This window comes from Tauraco erythrolophus, chromosome W (assembly GCF_009769465.1).
Source record: "Tauraco erythrolophus isolate bTauEry1 chromosome W, bTauEry1.pri, whole genome shotgun sequence".
In the NCBI taxonomy this organism is placed as follows: domain Eukaryota; kingdom Metazoa; phylum Chordata; class Aves; order Musophagiformes; family Musophagidae; genus Tauraco; species Tauraco erythrolophus.
Window position 1 is genome coordinate 3,621,957 of NC_141497.1, and position 17,721 is coordinate 3,639,677.

Below are 17,721 nucleotides of genomic sequence, written 5' to 3' on the forward strand. Positions count from 1 at the left end.
GTATACACTTAATTTGATTCACTGTTTTCCTCAGTTTTGAAGCTTTCTGCTAATGAACGGTGTTCACAAGGTTCATGCTATTTATTTCTAAAGCATACACATACTGCTTTGTTGGAAAAACTTCTTATTAATAACATGTGGTTGTTCATTTGTCAGACCAAAAAACATTACATAAGTAATGCTTTTACTCAGGCAGGTGGGAACTGTGATAATACAGTGGTAACAGTTTACACCCTTAACTATTGCTAGCTTAAGAGACTGCTTGTCTTCCTGATGTTATAGTGGGACGTGTTGCTGACAAATTCAGAAAATTATGGATTACAAAAGTGGTTTAGATGGAAGAAATGGAAGTAAATCCTAGACCCATCATCAAGCTGTATTCTTTCATTCCTCATTTCTATCTGTATTGTACACACACTAAATCAAAGAAGGGATTTTCTTGCTAAAATGCCTGTTGATTTATTTTTTTCGGAAGCTCTGTAATATATTTTTGAGGCAAGTATTTTGAACCTTAACTGTAGAGAAAAACACTTTTTAAAGTTAATGCCATTCTTTCAATTACTAGTTTTAAAATTCCTTTTGTATGGTGTGTTGTTTTTTTTTGAAGGTGCATGAAGAGTTTATTAATAACATGAGAAATACTACAGTTGAGAGTTTAATACAGAATTTTGCTGAGTCAAAAGGAACTGGCAAGGAAAGACCTGGTAAGAGATTAAAAATAACAGAGTAGGAAATGTTAATTTAAAAACCGTAGATTTCCATTCCCAATAAAAGGTCAAACTCTATTTGTTAGCGTGTTATAGTGGTAATGTACTTAATCGATTATGAGCATTTGAAATTTTATCTTTGATATTAAATGATTAATAGAAATTTATCAACACAATTTATTACGTAAGTGTAGTATTTGTGTTCATAAAGCATAGCCTTTTATAGCTCTAAGTCCCTCTATGTAGACCTTTGAGGAAGCTCTTAAACTATACTGCTCCTTGGTACATCAGTGAAACTTATCAAGAGACCGAAGTTCCTTGCACAAACTTACCTCTGCTATGTGCTTCTGCATAAATTATATTTCCAAACTTTATTTAATATAAATTTATGGATATATTCAGAACAAATGTCTATAAAGCTGCTTATAGAACTGTTGGAACAGTTGCATCAGTTTATCAGCTTACAAAATTATGTATTTTAATAGATTATATGTAGATTGTTTCCTTTAACAAGTAGCAAATTGAATAGTACTTTCTGAAAGTACTGCTTGTTGGATTTGGTGTATAAGACTTTCCTGGACTGGCATAAAAAGACAGTCTCACAGTACTGTTTATCTAGCATTATAAGAAAAATATAGAGTTCACTTTAATATTTGGGCATGAGTACATGGTCACTAGGTGTGTGAGTACAGGAATTCAGTAGTACCATTTTTCTTTGAGCATTGGGAGCCCTGACTAGCATCTCTGCCTTCTAGTACGGAAGCACAAAGTTTTTTTCAGAGCAGGGATGTACATAGTAGAGTAGATATTGAGAATTTAATATAAATTGTTAAATGTGGTTACTAGGTGTCCTACAATGCCTCTGTGAGATGTTTTTAACATAACATTGTTTCATATCCTCTCTGTGATCCGCTAATGCTGATACCTGAGTGGGCTGAGGTAAGATTGTATATGGAACAATTTCCTGTATGTTTTACAATTTTTCAATAAAAAATAAGAAAGAAAAAGTATGAACTTCAAGGGTTCAAGTTCAGTTGATCTGAAGTGAGGGTAAAGACGTGAAAAATCAGTGTTCAGACTTTTTGATTAGCTATTGCTGAGATGTCATGGCTAGGGATCTCCATCTTGCATTTAGGATCCTGACTCCCTGGGTTACAAAGACCCTTGCTAATATATCCTAGAGTACTGTGTACTTCAGGCCATCCACATTATGAGTGTGTTTTTTTTGCTAGACAACATAGTAATCATAAGAAAAAAACACATTTTTTGATTTAGTGGGAGAAGTTATACACGCTGTGTACTATTAGAGGCTTTACAGAGTTCTTCAAATCCCATTTGTATTCTCTGGGGTCAAATAAAAGCTTTTCCCATAGTAAATTTCATTTCTTTAATCTTACAACTGTAATAACAGCAAAATATATTTTAAGGAAAGTTTATGTTTTTAGTGTGAAAATGTACACGCCTTGAACTATCTCTTACAGAGTGAAATTATTGTATTGATATCAACTTTGTAAAGCAGTCATGGTGCAGAGGAAAGCATAGATAAATTCAGCAGCAAAAGAATACAAATTCATAAGTTGTGAAGTGTCAAAGATAGGAGACTAAAACGCGGACTGCTAGTGATGTTAATGATGGTTTACTGCTTCTCTCGTAGAATCATTTAGGTTGGAAAAGACCCTTAAGATCATCAAGTCCAACCATAAACCTAACACTGCCAAGTCCACCACTAAACCACGTCCCTAAGCACCACATCTACACGTCTTTGATATCCCTCCAGGGATGGTTACTCCACCACTGCCCTGGGCAACCTGTTCCAATGCTTGACAATCCTTTCAGTGAAAAAATGGTTTCTAATATCCAAGCTAAACCTCCCCTGGTGCAACTTGAGGCCATTTCCTCTCATCCTATTGCTTGTTACTTGGGAGAAGAGGCTGACCTCCATCTTGCTACAACCTCCTTTCAGGTAGTTGTAGAGAGTGAGAAGGTCTCCCCTGAGCTTCCTTTTCTCCAGGCTGAACAACCCCAGTTCCCTCAGCTGCTCCTCATAAGACTTGTGCTCCAGACCCTTCACCAGCTTCATTGCCCTTCTCTGGACATGCTCCAGCACCAAAATGTCTTTCTTGTAGCAGGGGGCCCAAAACTGAACACGGTATTCGAGATGCGGTCTCACCAGTGCCGAGTACAGGGGCACGATCGCTGCCCTAGTCCTGCTGGCCACACTATTTCTGATACAAGCCAGGATGCTATTGGCCTTCTTGGCCACCTGGGCACACTGCTGGTACATATACAGCTGGCTATTGACCAACACCCCCAGGTCCTTTTCCGCCCGGCACCTTTCCAGCCACTCTTCCCCAAGCCTGTAGCTTTGCATGGGGTAGTTGTGACCCAAGTGCAGAAGTTGACACTTGGCCTTGTTGAACCTCATACAATTGGCCTCGGCCCATTGATCCAGCCTGTCCAGATCCCTCTGTAGAGCCTTCCTACCCTCAAGCAGATCAACACTCCCGCCCAACTTGGTGTTGTCTGCAAACTTACTGAGGGTGCACTCGATCCTCTCATCCAGATCGTTGATAAAGACATGAAACAGAACTGGCCCCAATACTGAGCCCTGGGGAACACCACTTGTGACCAGCCACCAACCGGATTTGACTTCATTCACCACCATTCTTTGGGCCTCACCATCCAGCCAGATTTTACCCAGCAAAGAGCACACCCATCCAAGCCATGAGCAGCCAGTTTCTCCAGGAGAATGTTGTGGGAAACCGTGTCCAAGGCTTCACTAAAGTCCAGATAAACAACGTCCACAGCCTTTCCGTCATCCACTGAGTGGGTCACCTTGTCATAGAAGGAGATCAAGTCGGTCAAGCAGGCCCTGCCTTTCATAAACCCATGCTGACTGGGCCTGATCACCTGGTTGTCCTGTACGTGCCAGATGATGACACTCAAGATGATCTGCTCCATAACCTTCCCCGGCACTGAGGTCAGACTGACAGGCCTGTACTTCCCTGGATCCTCCTTCCAGCCCTTCTTGTGGATGGGTGTCGCATTTGCTAACCTCCAGTCAACTGGGACCTCCCCAGTGATCCAGGACTGCTGATAAATGATGGAAAGTGGCTTGGTGAGCACTTCTGCCAGCTCCCTCACTACCCTTGGGTGGATCTCATCCAGCCCCATAGGCTTGTGTGTGTCTAAGTGGCGTAGCAGGTCGCTAACCATTTCCCCTTGGATTATGGGGGCTTCAATCTGCTCCCCATCCCTGTCTTCCAGCTCAGAGAGCTGGGTGCCCCCAGAACATCCGGTCTTACTATTAAAGACTGAGGCAAAGAAGGCATTAAGTACCTCAGCCTCTTCCTCATCCTTTGTCACTGTTTCCTCCCATATCCAATAAAGGATGGAGATTCTCCTTAGCCCTCCTTTTGTTGTGAATGTATTTACAGTAACATTTTTTTTATTGTCTTTTATGGCAGTAGCCAGATTAAGGTCTTGTTGGGTTTGGCCCTGCAAATTTTCTCCCTTCATAGCCTCACGACATCCTTGTAGTCCTCCTGAGTGGCCTGCTCCTTCTTTCAAAGATTATAAACTCTTTTCTTTCCTGAGTTCTGGCCAAAGCTCTCTGTTCAGCCAGGCTGGTCGTCTTCCCTGCTGACTCCTCTTTTGGCACATGGGGACGTCCTGTTCCTGCATCTTTAGGATTTCCTTCTTGAAGAATGTCCACCCTTCCTGGACTCCTTTGCCCTTCAAGACTGCCTCCGAAGGGGCTCTGTCAACCAGGCCCCTAAAACGGTCAAAATCTGCCCTCCGGAAGTCCAAGGTGGCGGTTCTGCTGACTCCTCTCATTACTTCTCCAAGAATCGAAACCTCTATCATTTCATATATCATTTCAGTGATCATTTCATGATCACTGTGTCCAAGATGGCCTCCAACCATCGCATCACCCACAAGTCCGTCTCTGTTTGCAAACAACAGGTCCAGCAGGGCGTCTTCCCTAGTTGGCTTCCTCACCAGCTGTGTCAGGAATTTATCTTCCACACGCTCCAGGAACCTCCTAGACTGTTTCCTCTCTTCCGTATTGTCTTTCCAGCAGACATCTGGTAAGTTGAAGTCTCCCACAAGAATAAGGGCTAGCGATCATGAGACTTCTCCCAGCTGCTTATAGAATATTTCATCTGCCTCTTCATCCTGGTTGGATGGTCTATAACAGACTCCCACCATGATATCTGCCTTGTTGGCCTTTCCCCTGATTCTTACCCATCAACACTCGACTATCACCATCATCAAGCTGTAGCCAGTCAAAACGCTCCCTAACATACAGGGCTACCTCCCACCTCTCCTTCCTTGCCTATCCCTTCTGAAGAGTTTATAGCCATCCATTGCAGCACTCCAGTTGTGTGAGTCATCCCACTATGTTTCTGCAATGGCAACTATATCTTTGTTTTCCTGCTGCACAACGGCTTCCAGCTCCTCCCGTTGGTTGCCCGTGCTGCCTGCATTGGTGTAGATGCACTTCACTTGGGCTATTGTCACCTTTTTTGGGGGAGAAGCCCTAATTCCTACGTGATCATTCTCAGGTGCTTCCGTGGTTTCTAACACATCAATAACCCTTGTGTCTTTGCTGCCACTGTCTTTTGCTGCTCCATCCCCTATCTCCACTGAGATGGCAGACTGAAGGACCTCACTAGCACATCTTCCCTCAAACATTGGCATGCTGCCCCCAGACTTATCTCTAGAGCCTGGTTTTCTCCCTTTCCTCCTTCAAATCTAGTTTAAAGCTCTTCCAATGCGCCCTGCTAACTCTTGTGCAAAGATCTTTTTCTCTCTTTGAGACAGGTGTACCCCGTCTGTCGCCAGCAGGCCTGGCGTTGTGTAGACTGACCCATGATCAAAAAACCTCAAAATTCTGCTGGCGACACCAGGCTTGGAGCCAAGTATTGATCTGCTGCCTCTTCCTGCTTCTTCCCTCATCGTTCCCTGCAACTGGAAGAATAAAGGAGAACATTACTTGTGCTCCTGATGCCTTAACCAGTCGTCCCAAGGCCCTGAAGTCTCTCTTGATTGCTCTCAGGCTTCTTGTTGCAACTTCATTGCTGCCTACCTGAAAAATCAATAATGGATAATAATCTGAGGGCCGTACCAGGGTAGGAAGTCTTCTCTTCACGTCTTTAATCTGGGCCTCAGGGAGGCAGCAGACCTCCCTAGGAAGTGGGTCTCGTCTGCAAATTGGGCCTTCTGTTCCCTACAGAAGGGAGTCTCCATTAATTATATCAATTTTATTAACTTAAAATTATATAGCTTTGGCAATTACAAAGATTTGAAAGGCAAAGGGAGGTTTCAGTCTTCTAAGAATGAAATGGAAACATCTAGTGTGGGAGGGTGTCGTGGGTTAGGCCGACCCCCCCACACAGCCGGTCACTCCCCCTCCCCCACCCCCACGAATGAGGGAGAGAATTAAAGGAGAAACGGGAAACCCGTGGGTTGAGATAAGAACAATTTAATACAGATGATTTAATACACAGTGTAGATGCTCACCACCCCCTCGTATGCAAAGCCCGTCTCGTCCCGAAGCTGCAAATCCTGGATAAACGCGAGGCCCCGAAATAGAGAGGGGCAGAGAGAGAGAGAGATAGTACTCCGAGAGTGGGAGTACTGGGAGAGAGAGAAAAAAAAGGCAATAGAGCAAAAGCGCAGCAAGCGCGAAAGAGCAAAAGCAGCGAAAGAGCCAAAGCGCAAAAGCCCTTCTGTCCGGCTGTCCCTCACTTTTATACTGGGCATGACGCTGCATGATATGGAATACTAATTGGCCAGTTTGGCCCTCAGTCTTAAGTTCCACCACAAATCACAAGGGGAATCATGTCCCCCTTGTCCCGGCTATGCTCCCTCCTTATCCCGCCGTGCTTCTGCACTCCGGCACACTGAAACGTCCTTGGAGTCTCATGTCCAACCACAAACATCAACTTGCTATCAGCGTTCTTCTCAGAGCGAGCCTCTGAGTAAAACCAAAACACGGAGCTCTTCTAGCTGCTAAAAAGAAGAGCTAACTGTCCCAGCTAAAACTAGGACAGAGGGGAATAAATACTTTTCTGCAATTGAGAACTGTTCTTAATAGAAATGTATTTTAACTCATAGAGCAAATGTTAGAAGTTAGAGTGGTGCTCTTCAGGGTTCAGTACTGGGGCCGGTGCTATTTAATATCTTTGTCGGCAACATGGACAGTGGGATCGAGTGCACCCTCAGCAAGTTTGCAGATGACACCAAGCTGTGTGGTGTTGTGGACACGCTGGAGGGAAGGGATGCCATCCAGAGGGACCTTGACAGGCTGGAGAGGTGGGCCTGTGAGAACCTCATGAAGTTCAACAAGGCCAAGTGCAAGGTCCTGCACGTGGGTCGGGGCAATCCCAAGGACAAATACAGGCTGGGTGGAGAATGGATTGAGAGCAGCCCTGAGGAAAAGGACTGAGGAGTGCTGGTGGATGAGAAGCTCAACATGAGCCGGCAATGTGCACTGGCAGCCCAGAAAGCCAACCATATCCTGGGCTGCATGAAAAGAAGCGTGGCCAGCAGGTTGAGGGAGGTGATTCTGCCCCTCTACTCTGCTCTCGTAAGACCCCACCTGGAATACTGTGTTCAGCTCTGGAGTCCCCAACGCAAGAAGGACATAGAGCTGCTGGAGTGAGTGCAGAGGAGGGCTGTTGCTGTCGTGCCGGGGATGGAGAGAGGAACGACACAGAATTCATGTCCAGGAGAAAATGCCAACGCCAGCAGCAGCATTTAATTAAGTACAAATCCTCATATATAACATGGTTCACAAGGAAGGCCAAGGCAATTGGTTGCTTGACCATCCACCTCCCAGAGTGATTGGCTAAACGCTACAACACCCATTTCAAAACAACTTTCCCAGTGTGCCATAAACAAGACTGCATAACAAGCTACAGGTGCAAGATAGAGTCTTAGTTTACAAAAACCTCAAACCGTTTCTCAGCTAGCCTGGGTGGGAAAAGGAACTTTCCCAGGATGCTGCAGTAGCTGGAAAATTTCTCTGCTTCTAGCTTTTTGGTATCCACAATGGGCCACAAAGATGATCCGAGGGCTGGAACACCTCTGCTGTGAAGACAGGCTGAGAGAATTGGGGCTGTTCAGCCTGGAGAAGAGAAGGCTCCGGGGTGATCTTATAGCAGCTTTCCAGTACCTAAAGGGGGCCTACAAGAAAGCTGGAGAGGGACTTTTTACAAGGGCATGTTTTAATCGGACAAGGGGCAATGGCTTTAAACTGAAAGAGGGCAGATTTCGATGAGATCTAAGGAAGAAATTTTTTACATTGAGGGTGGTGAGGCACTGGAACAGGTTGCCCAGAGAAGTTGTGGATGCCCCATCCCTGGCAGTGTTCAAGGCCAGGTTGGATGAGGCTTTGAGCAACCTGGTGTAGTGGAGGGTTTCCCTGCCCATGGCAGGGGGGTTGGAACTAGATGATCTTTAGGGTCCCTTCCAACCCGAACCATTCTGTGATTCTATGATTCTGTAATTGCTATCTGCAGATCACTGTTTTATTGAAGGGTTATTACATATGCTGTGCCATTATTCAGTGTGAGAGAGACGCTGAGTCATCTTTTAACTATAATAAATATTTCTTCAATGGTTTTGTGCTAGCTTGATCCGTCTTTCACAACTGGAATCAGCCATAAAATTATTTGCACTGCAACCCTGCATTCTTAACCACACAAGTAGGCAGAGAAAAATCTGTCAAAGAGGAATAGTCGCATATAAGTTGTCTTCTAAGTCTTCCAGTAAAAGCATCTAGAATTTCAGCTGTGAAAAACATAAGCTCATTAAAAAATATCTTATCTCCTTTCATTTTCCATCCAATAAACTTGAACCTTATGGAGGGGCTAGAAGAAGTTTGCATTTGTTAAAACATTGTAAAATTAGTGCTTGCAATCTGTCTGCTCTTTGGATTAAATGATAATGGAAGTAGTTGGCAATGTTTATTTTCCATGATTGCTGTTGATCAGCTGTCACTGGCTCTTGCACATATAGTAAAGCATTTGACTTTTGTCCCCCTTGTCTTTAATCAAAGCCTTCTTTGATTAAAGCTACTAGCTTTTAATATGCTTGAATAATAAGCTCTACTTTGAGAAAGACTTGAAACAGTGCTGTGTGTGGCATTTGATTTTTTAGTGGGTTTGTTTGATAACAATAGTTTATAGAGTTTATAAAAATGCTTTTCTAGGAAGCTAAACAGCAACAAAGTAGATGGTAATAAACACTAAAAATGGTTAATACTAATTTTTTAACAGCTCTGCATGACATCTTTGAGCTTCTTTTCTAAAGAAGTATATCAAAGCAAGTATTTATTTTATGTTCTTATAAATTATTTTCTTTGTATTTTTCTGTAAATATTATGAATATTTTAATGTGGCCAACATTTTTGTGACTAGATTTATAGATAGCCAGAAATGTTTCAGTTTCTCAAAGCCTGTGCCCACACATAGTTCTACACAAAAGATTGATGAGGAATGAGTTTAGTTTATCAACACTGACAGTACCCAAGGGATTCAGAAAAGTATCCTCTATAAAAGAAGGCAATCCATTGCTGTATTTCAGAAGCTAACGGGAGAAATTAAGTGTGGATATCTTTGAGGATTTTTATAAAAAATTAGGCTTGAGGCACATTTTTTTTTAAAGTATTTAAGGATGCTGTGGTGTAGAATCCTATTTTCAAAGAGGAGGTGCAAGCTCAAGAGCTGTACCAACAAATGTGTCTTCATTCCTGTCCTAGATTTCCACTTGTTTTTGTCTGCAAAAGTTGGGTCCCTTCATAACAACAAACCTGTCAAAGCCGGTGTAGGCTTTAAGAAGTCTCATCTGCCAGCATAAATTTTGAATAATTACATATACCTTAGTTGCATACTTGTTTTACTTTGCAATTTATTTATTTTTTAATTGTCTGGAGAGTTATAACTGTACATGTTTTGTTCCAAAAGTCTCTTAATGCAAGTGGAAGACTGGTAGCATTGCACTGCCAACATTATCTGAATATGTCAATCAACTAGGAATTTAACATTATTTGGTAGGCAGGGCTACAAATGTGATACTCTGAGGAAGCCAATGAAACTTTTCCTTTTAGTGTGATTGTGTTTTAAGCAGTAGCAAGAAAAATTCATATTGAAAACAAAAATTATGATGAACTTTGAGGTCCCTTCCAACCCAAACCATTCTATGATTCTAATTATTTCAAAACTACTCAGATTATGATCCTTTTCTACTTTGTGTTTCCCTAAGCCACAGGAAAATAGCACTCCTTGAGAGTAGCGTGCTTGCTGTATTCAGAGATCTTGTACCCACAGTACCTGAAGAGCCTGAAATGAATAATGTTTCCTTGTGCAGGGCCGGAAGCCTAGTGACAGAGTCAAGGTTAGAATTGATTGCTTGTTTAGTGGTGTCAAGGTTTGATGTGGAGGGGGTGGGGGTTCTGGTGGCAGGAGAGGGGTTTTGGTCCCTGTGACCTCCCTGGTTTTGGAACTGGATTAGACCTGGTTCTGGCCACCAGATCAGACTCCCATCCCCCTCGGGGTTGAGCCAATAGGGCGCCTCTGCAAATTGCCCTATTTAAGTCGGGACAAAGGAACCGGAAAAGGTGCTTTGCCCAGGAGTGAGGAGAGAAGGGAGGAGGGCACTGCCCCCGCTCCCTGGCTCCCGGCTGGGCAGCTGCCTGCGTCAGGCCGGTGCCGCCCACGGAGAATGGCGGCGGCAGAGCCAGCTGGGGAACTCGGGGGCACCCCACTCCCGGGGTGCCCACTGGGCTGAGTTCACCTGGAGAGGACTGAGATCTGAGAGAAACAGCTGCATCGACAGCAGGTCAGTGAGGATGGAGCGGGAGGAGGTGTGCCGGAGCCGAGTTTCCCCTGCGGCTGATGGTGAGATAGCAGGTGGCCCCCCTGCAACCAGGACGGCCTCGGTGGAGTAGAGACCCACTCGCAGCCCGTGGGGAGAAGATGCCTGAGCCTGAGGATGGTTGTGTTGGGACGCACGACAAGGCAGAGAGGCATCTGGAGTCTGCGTGACGACCCACGCCGGAGCGAGTGGCTACAACTCCCTAAGTATCCGAGACTGTGGTAAAGCCCACACTGGAGCAATCTGTGGGGAAGGATTGTTTCCAGTGGGCTGGACTCACGCTGGAGAAGTTTGTGGATTTTTCCTCGTGGGTAGGGGATCCATTGGAGCAGGGGAAAAGGGTGTAAGGACTCCTCCTCCTTTAAGAAAGAAGCAGCAGTAACAGCACGGAATGAACTGACCTGCACTCCCCCAGTCCCTGCCCCCTGTGCTGCTGGGGGGAGGAGGTAGAGCCAGGAGGAAAAGGAAAGGGGGTGGGGGGGAAGGTGTCGGTTTTAAGATCTGGTTTTGTTTCTTTCTGTCCTCTCGAGTAACTGGTTTTGTTTCCCTTTGTCCTTCTAAGTAACCATTAATAAACTGTTTTGCTTTAAGAAAGCCCAGTTCTGTTTTGCCCAGGACCATGGTTGGTGGGTGCTCCCTCTGTTCTTGTCTCAACCCTCAGTCCCTTTATTATTTTTTTTTTCTCCTCTGTACTTTACTGGAGAAGGAGAGACTGTGTGAGTTTTAGTTGCTGGATCAGCCTAAAACCATGACAAGTGGATGCTCTCTTTGTGTGTTAATTTCTTAATCTGAAGACTTTCCTTGGAAGTGCTACACATGTTGCCACTGGTAATTGTAGTTAATTATGCTGCCACTATCACCTCTACTTTTTACTTTTTTAAAAGGAGTACTATCACAATACTATAGTTTTCTTTTTTCAACATGAATTTAAAAACCAGGAGGATTTGGTTAAGTCTTAAGCATCTCTAGAGGCTTTATATCAGCTAGGCTGTTATATAAACCTGAGAATGTAACAAAAAGTAGTGAGAAATTCAGTGATTATTGTAGTGGAACCATGTATTTGTAGAATTAGATTTAAGGATACAGTTTTACTGGTATTACTTCAGTATTTTCCCCTCAGATTGGCCTGTCCCTTATCATCTTTTTGGTGAAGTAGTGTTGACTGAATCCACAAACTAACATTTGCTTGAGGCAATCTGGTACTAGAATGATAAATATGCCATAAATATGTTATTTACCTCAAAGGTGATAACAGCCATTCATCTTTATTCTTCATTCCTACAAATAAGCTATGCTTGAAGTTGGTTTTGCTCCTTCTTTTTTAATTCTAGAATAAAATAAGTCCTTTTGCAGGGAAAAATTAAATTCTCCTTATCTTTTTAGAAAAACACTTCTCTCTTGAACAGGCAATAAAATTGGGAAGTTCGTGTTAGAAACAGTAATGTTGAGAAAATATATTTTGGTTTCCTGGTTTCTAAACCTGAAAGCTTGAAAATGTTTGATAAACATGAAACAGGATCAGACGATAGCAAGAAAAAGTTTGCTTATATGTTTGTGTTTACAGAATTGACCTTTGTGATGCAGCTTAACATCTAAACACTAAAAGCAGTCATTTGTTTTGACAGCAGAATTAATTGAGGCCAAAACAGTTGAAATTCCGCTTGTTTTAAGCTGTTTATTAGGAATTGCTGTCTGGCCTTTGTGCTGCCAGAAAAATGACATGTTCTGCTATGATTAAATAGCAGAATGATGGTTGTTCCACTGAATTTGAGAGAAAAGTCGAATAAACTTTCTACTGCAGAAGCAATTCAGAAGTGACATGCTGCAAGGAGGAGTCGGAATGTGTATTGATATCCAGCTGAGCTGTCAACTGGCACTAAGCCAGGCACACAAAGCTTTGCCATTTGAAGCAACATGTGAAGCATATGCAGTTTTAAAAAAAAAGTCCTCCTTTCATGCATGACACAGAGAAACTTTTGGTTTTATCAAAAACAAGAATATGGTTTATTGTTATATTTGTAACTACAAGTACAGATTTATGGAGTTTTTTTAAAAGCTTTTGCTCGAAACACATATTAATGTTTATATGTGTATAAATTGATTCCTTGGGATGAGGGGGAAGGGCAGAATTTTTTTTGAGTGTAGTTAAGTGTAGTTAATAAATTAAATGTAGTTAATAAAAATATATGCCTCGGTAAGATAAAATTTTCTGTCATGCATACCTCCCCTTAAACTAGAAAGGAGACAATTTCCAAAAGCAGATACAAATGTAAACCAGTATTTTATTATGTAAACCCTAACCATTCTATGATTCTATGATTCTATGATTTAGTTGATTTGTTGACTTTTTGATTTGATTACCTTTTTAGCTGGGCAGGATTTTTCCAGTTCATTGATATACTCACTGGGGGCTCTTTTTCAGGGTATGACATAATATTATGCTTTTCTTCCTAGTAGTAGTAGGCTTTTGTATTTGCCTTGTTTCTTTAAGAATCCAAACAATAACACTTTTTTTTCCCCTCTACTGAGGAAAGTGCAAATTATTTTATTCTTTTGACCGTAGCAAAACCTTATCTTCCCAATGACTCCCTCACAGTCTACTAGAGATAGGTTTTGTAACTATTTTCAAGGTAGTTGACAAAGAACTTTACTGTCTTCCAGACAATTAGTCACTTTGTAGATAAATTAAGTAGCAGGTGTAAGGTTTTTATTTATAAACCCTCTTCTGTAGTTGCCTTGTGTATATTCTGAAAATACTGTTCCCATAGATGTGGGCTAAATACGTAGTAGGTACTTTATTATAATTTACAGTGTAATTGTATCAGTGTAATTACATTTTCTTCATGCATCTTTGAATAAGATCAGTATCTCCTTATTGCTAGCTGTCCACTTTGCCTTAGTGTCATGAAAGTCTACATACTCGCATGCCTCTTGTAACAAGAAAAACAGTACATATATTTTCTCACAGTCTAAGAGATGCATCCTGAGCTGCAGACTCGCTGTTGCTTATTTTATGCCAGTGTCACTTATTGTACGTTGTTAGATTAATTAAAATCAAAATTATTCATTTATTCAAATTACCTTTCCCCTTTTCTGTTCTGGCAGACTGTTATGGTGTGTTATGTACGCATCTAAGTCTGTACGGAGGCGCATTTAAGGTCGGTATGACGACCCACGCCGGAGCACATTTAAAGTTTGTTGATGACCCACGCCAGAGCGAGTGGCCACAGCTCCTTAAAAGCCCAGGACTGGTAAAGCCCGCACTTGGGCAAATCCGATGGGATAAGGATTTGCCCCCCAGCGGGTAGGATTCACGCTTTCGCCGTGAGTAGGGGATCCACTGGATCAAGGGACAATGGTGTAAGGACTCCTTTTCCTTTAAGAGAAGCGGCAGTAACAACTTGGAATGAACTGACCTGCACTCCCCCATTCCCTGCGCCCCTGCGCCGCTGGGGGGAGGAGGTAGAGCTGGGAAGAAGAGGCAAAGGGGGGGAGTGGTGTTGTTTTTAAGACCTGGCCTTGTTTTCTTGTTATCCTCTCAAGTAACCGTTTTTGTGGGTTTTTTTTCTTTGTAGGTAGTTGTTAATAAATAGTTTTGCTTTAAGAAAACAGCCTCTTTTGCCCGGGACCGTGGTTGGTGGGTGCTCCTCTGTTCCTGTCTCGACCCTCAGCTCTTTTATTACATTTTTCTCCTCTCCATTTTACTGGGGTGGGAGAGCTGCGTGGGGTTTAGTTGCCGGATTGGCCTAACCCACGACACAGACCAAAGCTTCCTCATTTTCAAAAGCCTAACAACTGCCCCACTTCTGATATGTTTGCTTCAGTCTCTTGTCAAATAGCAGCTGTCTGCTTCCATGTGTCTACAAAGCCATCATCCATTTGCCTTTTATTCATGTCTGTATGTGTCCCAACTGGTGGAATGCTGTGAGCTGCAGTGAATCTGTGTACTTGCTTCAGAAATTTTGGTGGTTAGACTATGCAGCATGAGGTTCTGTAAACAAAAGTATCAGTGCAGTTTAATTTATCTTCCAGATTTTGAGCTTAAATCCTTGTTAGAGTTAACCCTTTGTCTATACTCCAATCATTGAGCATAAGTCTGTTAAGAAAACTTTTCTACCTCATAGTGAAGAGGTAGTGCGTCTACATTAAAATCTCTGTGTAGCTTATGAAAGTTATTGTGATACCAGCACATGAGTTTGCATGCTTTGACTTGCATTTATATATTACACCTGTTTGGCAATCTCCATTAATGCCAACCCACTGGGAGTTTTTGACTGTATTGTGTAATGATTAAGGAAGCAGAAAGATAGATTATATTGGTGGTTCAGAGAAGAAAGTTTTTTGATGGTTTATTTGTTTGTGTTTTTTTTCAATGATAGTGCAGATGTTTTTGTTTACAGATGCACAAGTACAGTGGACAGTGCAGGGCAACTTCTTGAGAAAGCATTCAAATTCCTTATTGATGGTATTCTTCCATAGCAATATGTGTGCCAAAGGCCTTGTGGCTGGCTAGGAGACTGCAGCTGATTCTAGTGGAAGACAATGTGGTCACAGGACACACTCCTGGCTGGACTACAGTATTATTACCTCCTTGGGCACAAAGCCATCTGCCCATGGGAGACTCCAGCTATTATGTGGGCTACCAAAAGCTCATCACAGCTATCCTGTTTTCTAAATTGGTTCACCATAGAGCACCACAGAAAATGTGTATTTCTGAAATGTTTTTTCTGGTTTAAAAATACTACTCCTAGACAAAATGTGATACTCTTTACAGCAGGCATATAGGAAACAGAACTGTTGGAAGATCTGAAGTTACAGAACAAAACTCTCAGGAAAATTAAGAACTACTACAAATTTCACTCTATTATGCTCAAAAGGGCAAAATGTATGAATTTGCTTTTGTTTGCCTTTGCTACAAGCAAGTAGTGCAACGTGTTGTATTGGTGGGGGCAGGTTAAATACAAATTTTAGAAAAACAGCAAACATCTTTGGGGATTGGAGGAAAATGCTAAACAATTTTTTTTTAATGTTTGTGGATTCATTAGCAACAGCCACTAGTGTCTTAAACTTCTGGGATTCCAAAGGATGAAAGGCCCTTAATTTGAATTAAGTAGGAAAATTAAGTTAGGATCAAAAGATGCTTTAGAATTTTAACTGAATCACACGATTTGTTGTAAGAGAATGCTGTTTTCATGGTTGTTATTTATCTTTCTTGCAGTAAAGCACTTAGAAGATGCAGGGAAAGGAGAGAGCGTGCAGGGAGAAGGGACTTGTTTGTTAACTCTGCCCATTTTAGTGAAGCATAAAATAAGCTAATAGGTATAGAATCATAGAATGATCATTAAGAAGAAAGAGTATTTAAAATTTTCAAGTTAACTTCATAGAGAAAAGTGAGACCTGCTTACTGAAATTTTTTGCATAGCTTCCATCTCATTACTATCTCCGCCAATTCTTCAGGAATCGAGAGTTTTTCAGATTGCATTTTGTAGTCATTCCTATGAGAAAAGAATACATTGTTGCAAGAGTGAGGTGAATTTTTTTGGGGTAAGCTGACTTCTGTTAAATAAGATTGGAAATACTAATCTGATTGTCATATCTGTGTGTGTTTCAGTACTAAGCATGAGTGTTTGTCTCTTATCAAACCACCCTCAAAGACAAGCGTTAGGCAAGTGTAGTGGACAAAATATAGAAACTTGGTGGTGTTAAAGAAAATCTTTGCTTTCTGCTTCTGTTAGAAGTGAAGGTTAAAGATAGTGATCTGAAATAAGGATGAGTTTTACTTGAGCCTTGAATATTTATGTATTTTAATCATTAGTGTAAAAGTCTTAAAAGTCTGAGGATCAGTTTTAGTAGCTGGGAAGGGTAAAGAAAAAGATGGTATTCTGGAAAAACTTGAGTATTGTTTTTCTCTAAAAATATGTTTAAGTCTGTTGTTTACAATTTTTTTCCTTCTGTTTTTGTTTTGGGGATAAGTGTTTGTGGTTGGTTTGACTTTTGTTTTTTTTTTCCTGGACAAATGGGAATATGTGTAGAAGCAAGAAACAGAAGTAGTTGAATCCTTAGCAAACTGATGGAAAATGTATTGTCTGAAGTGTAGTGCTGAAGAAGTAATTGATTTGTTCTTCAGCTTCTATGTTTTATGGTATTTTTCTTAATTTTTTGCTCAATATATTTTGAACAATAGAATTTAAATACCTAAAATAAAATGTTGATTAAATCAGTGTGGGAATGGTAGACATCTACAGTTCTCTGAATCAGTTTTTCTGGTTTTTGGTTGTTGTTGTTGCTTTTTGTTTTGTAAGACACTCAGATTTGCTGACTTGTAGAGCACAGACTTTATTTTACTGTGAATTTAATGGAGAGCAAAGGAGAAGGGATTGGAAGAGCAGCTTAAAATGTTCGTGTATTTACAATATGTAGTAGAATGGGAGCACTGTTAGGAATTTGTATTTTATCTTGTCATATTGATTAATTAGACTTGCATTTGAAGTTATTTAATAATTGAAACTTAAAGGGTATTTAAGACTGCCATTGGCCTTTTGATATTCTGCTCTCAAGAGCTTCATTTGGAAGCCAAGCAATTACATTATGATAAATGGGATATTGATGAGTTCTATTCTCAGATTCTCATCCTGCTGTTGATTTTACAAGTACCCAGGATTTTTTTACTGGCAGGGGAAATTTTGAAGACTCGATCTTAATTATAATAAATGCAAGTCATTGCTTTGAGCACACCTTTTTTTAAAAAAAAAAAACACAAATCATTAGATGTCTGCAAATTTTCAAAGAAAATATCTGTTAGATTTTATCTAATGTCTAAAATAATTAAATTACTTTAATATTGGTGATTATCAAGTTACATTGTCAGATTTTCAACTGTCTTTCTATTTGTTTGACGTAAGCATAAATTTTCATTTGCAGTTTGAGAAATGCTATCAAAATGTAGTGTTTATACGAAGTTGAACACAACTTTACACTGCAAGAGTTAAATATATATTTTGGGAGTTACATTACGAATATAACTATTTGAGGTACTTAATTTGTATTTGATTCATGCAGTTAGTCCCAGTTGTGTAATTCGCAATGCTAATTCACAGCTAAATTATTTTTTACTTTCATTGTGGCATCT

The 17,721-nt window shown here is 41.3% G+C and overlaps 1 protein-coding gene across 4 annotated transcripts in view; it reads left to right on the plus strand.

The window, feature by feature from the left end:
• LOC104379675 (F-BAR domain only protein 2-like) overlaps nucleotides 1-17,721 on the plus strand; it is a 140,645-nt gene that overhangs the window by 54,294 nt on the left and 68,630 nt on the right. For all 4 annotated transcript variants that reach the window (XM_086630249.1, XM_086630251.1, XM_086630252.1 and 1 more), the window contains one exon: nucleotides 608-704. In XM_086630249.1, coding sequence (XP_086486375.1) covers nucleotides 608-704 — 97 coding nt within the window. The remainder of the gene's footprint in view (nucleotides 1-607; nucleotides 705-17,721) is intronic.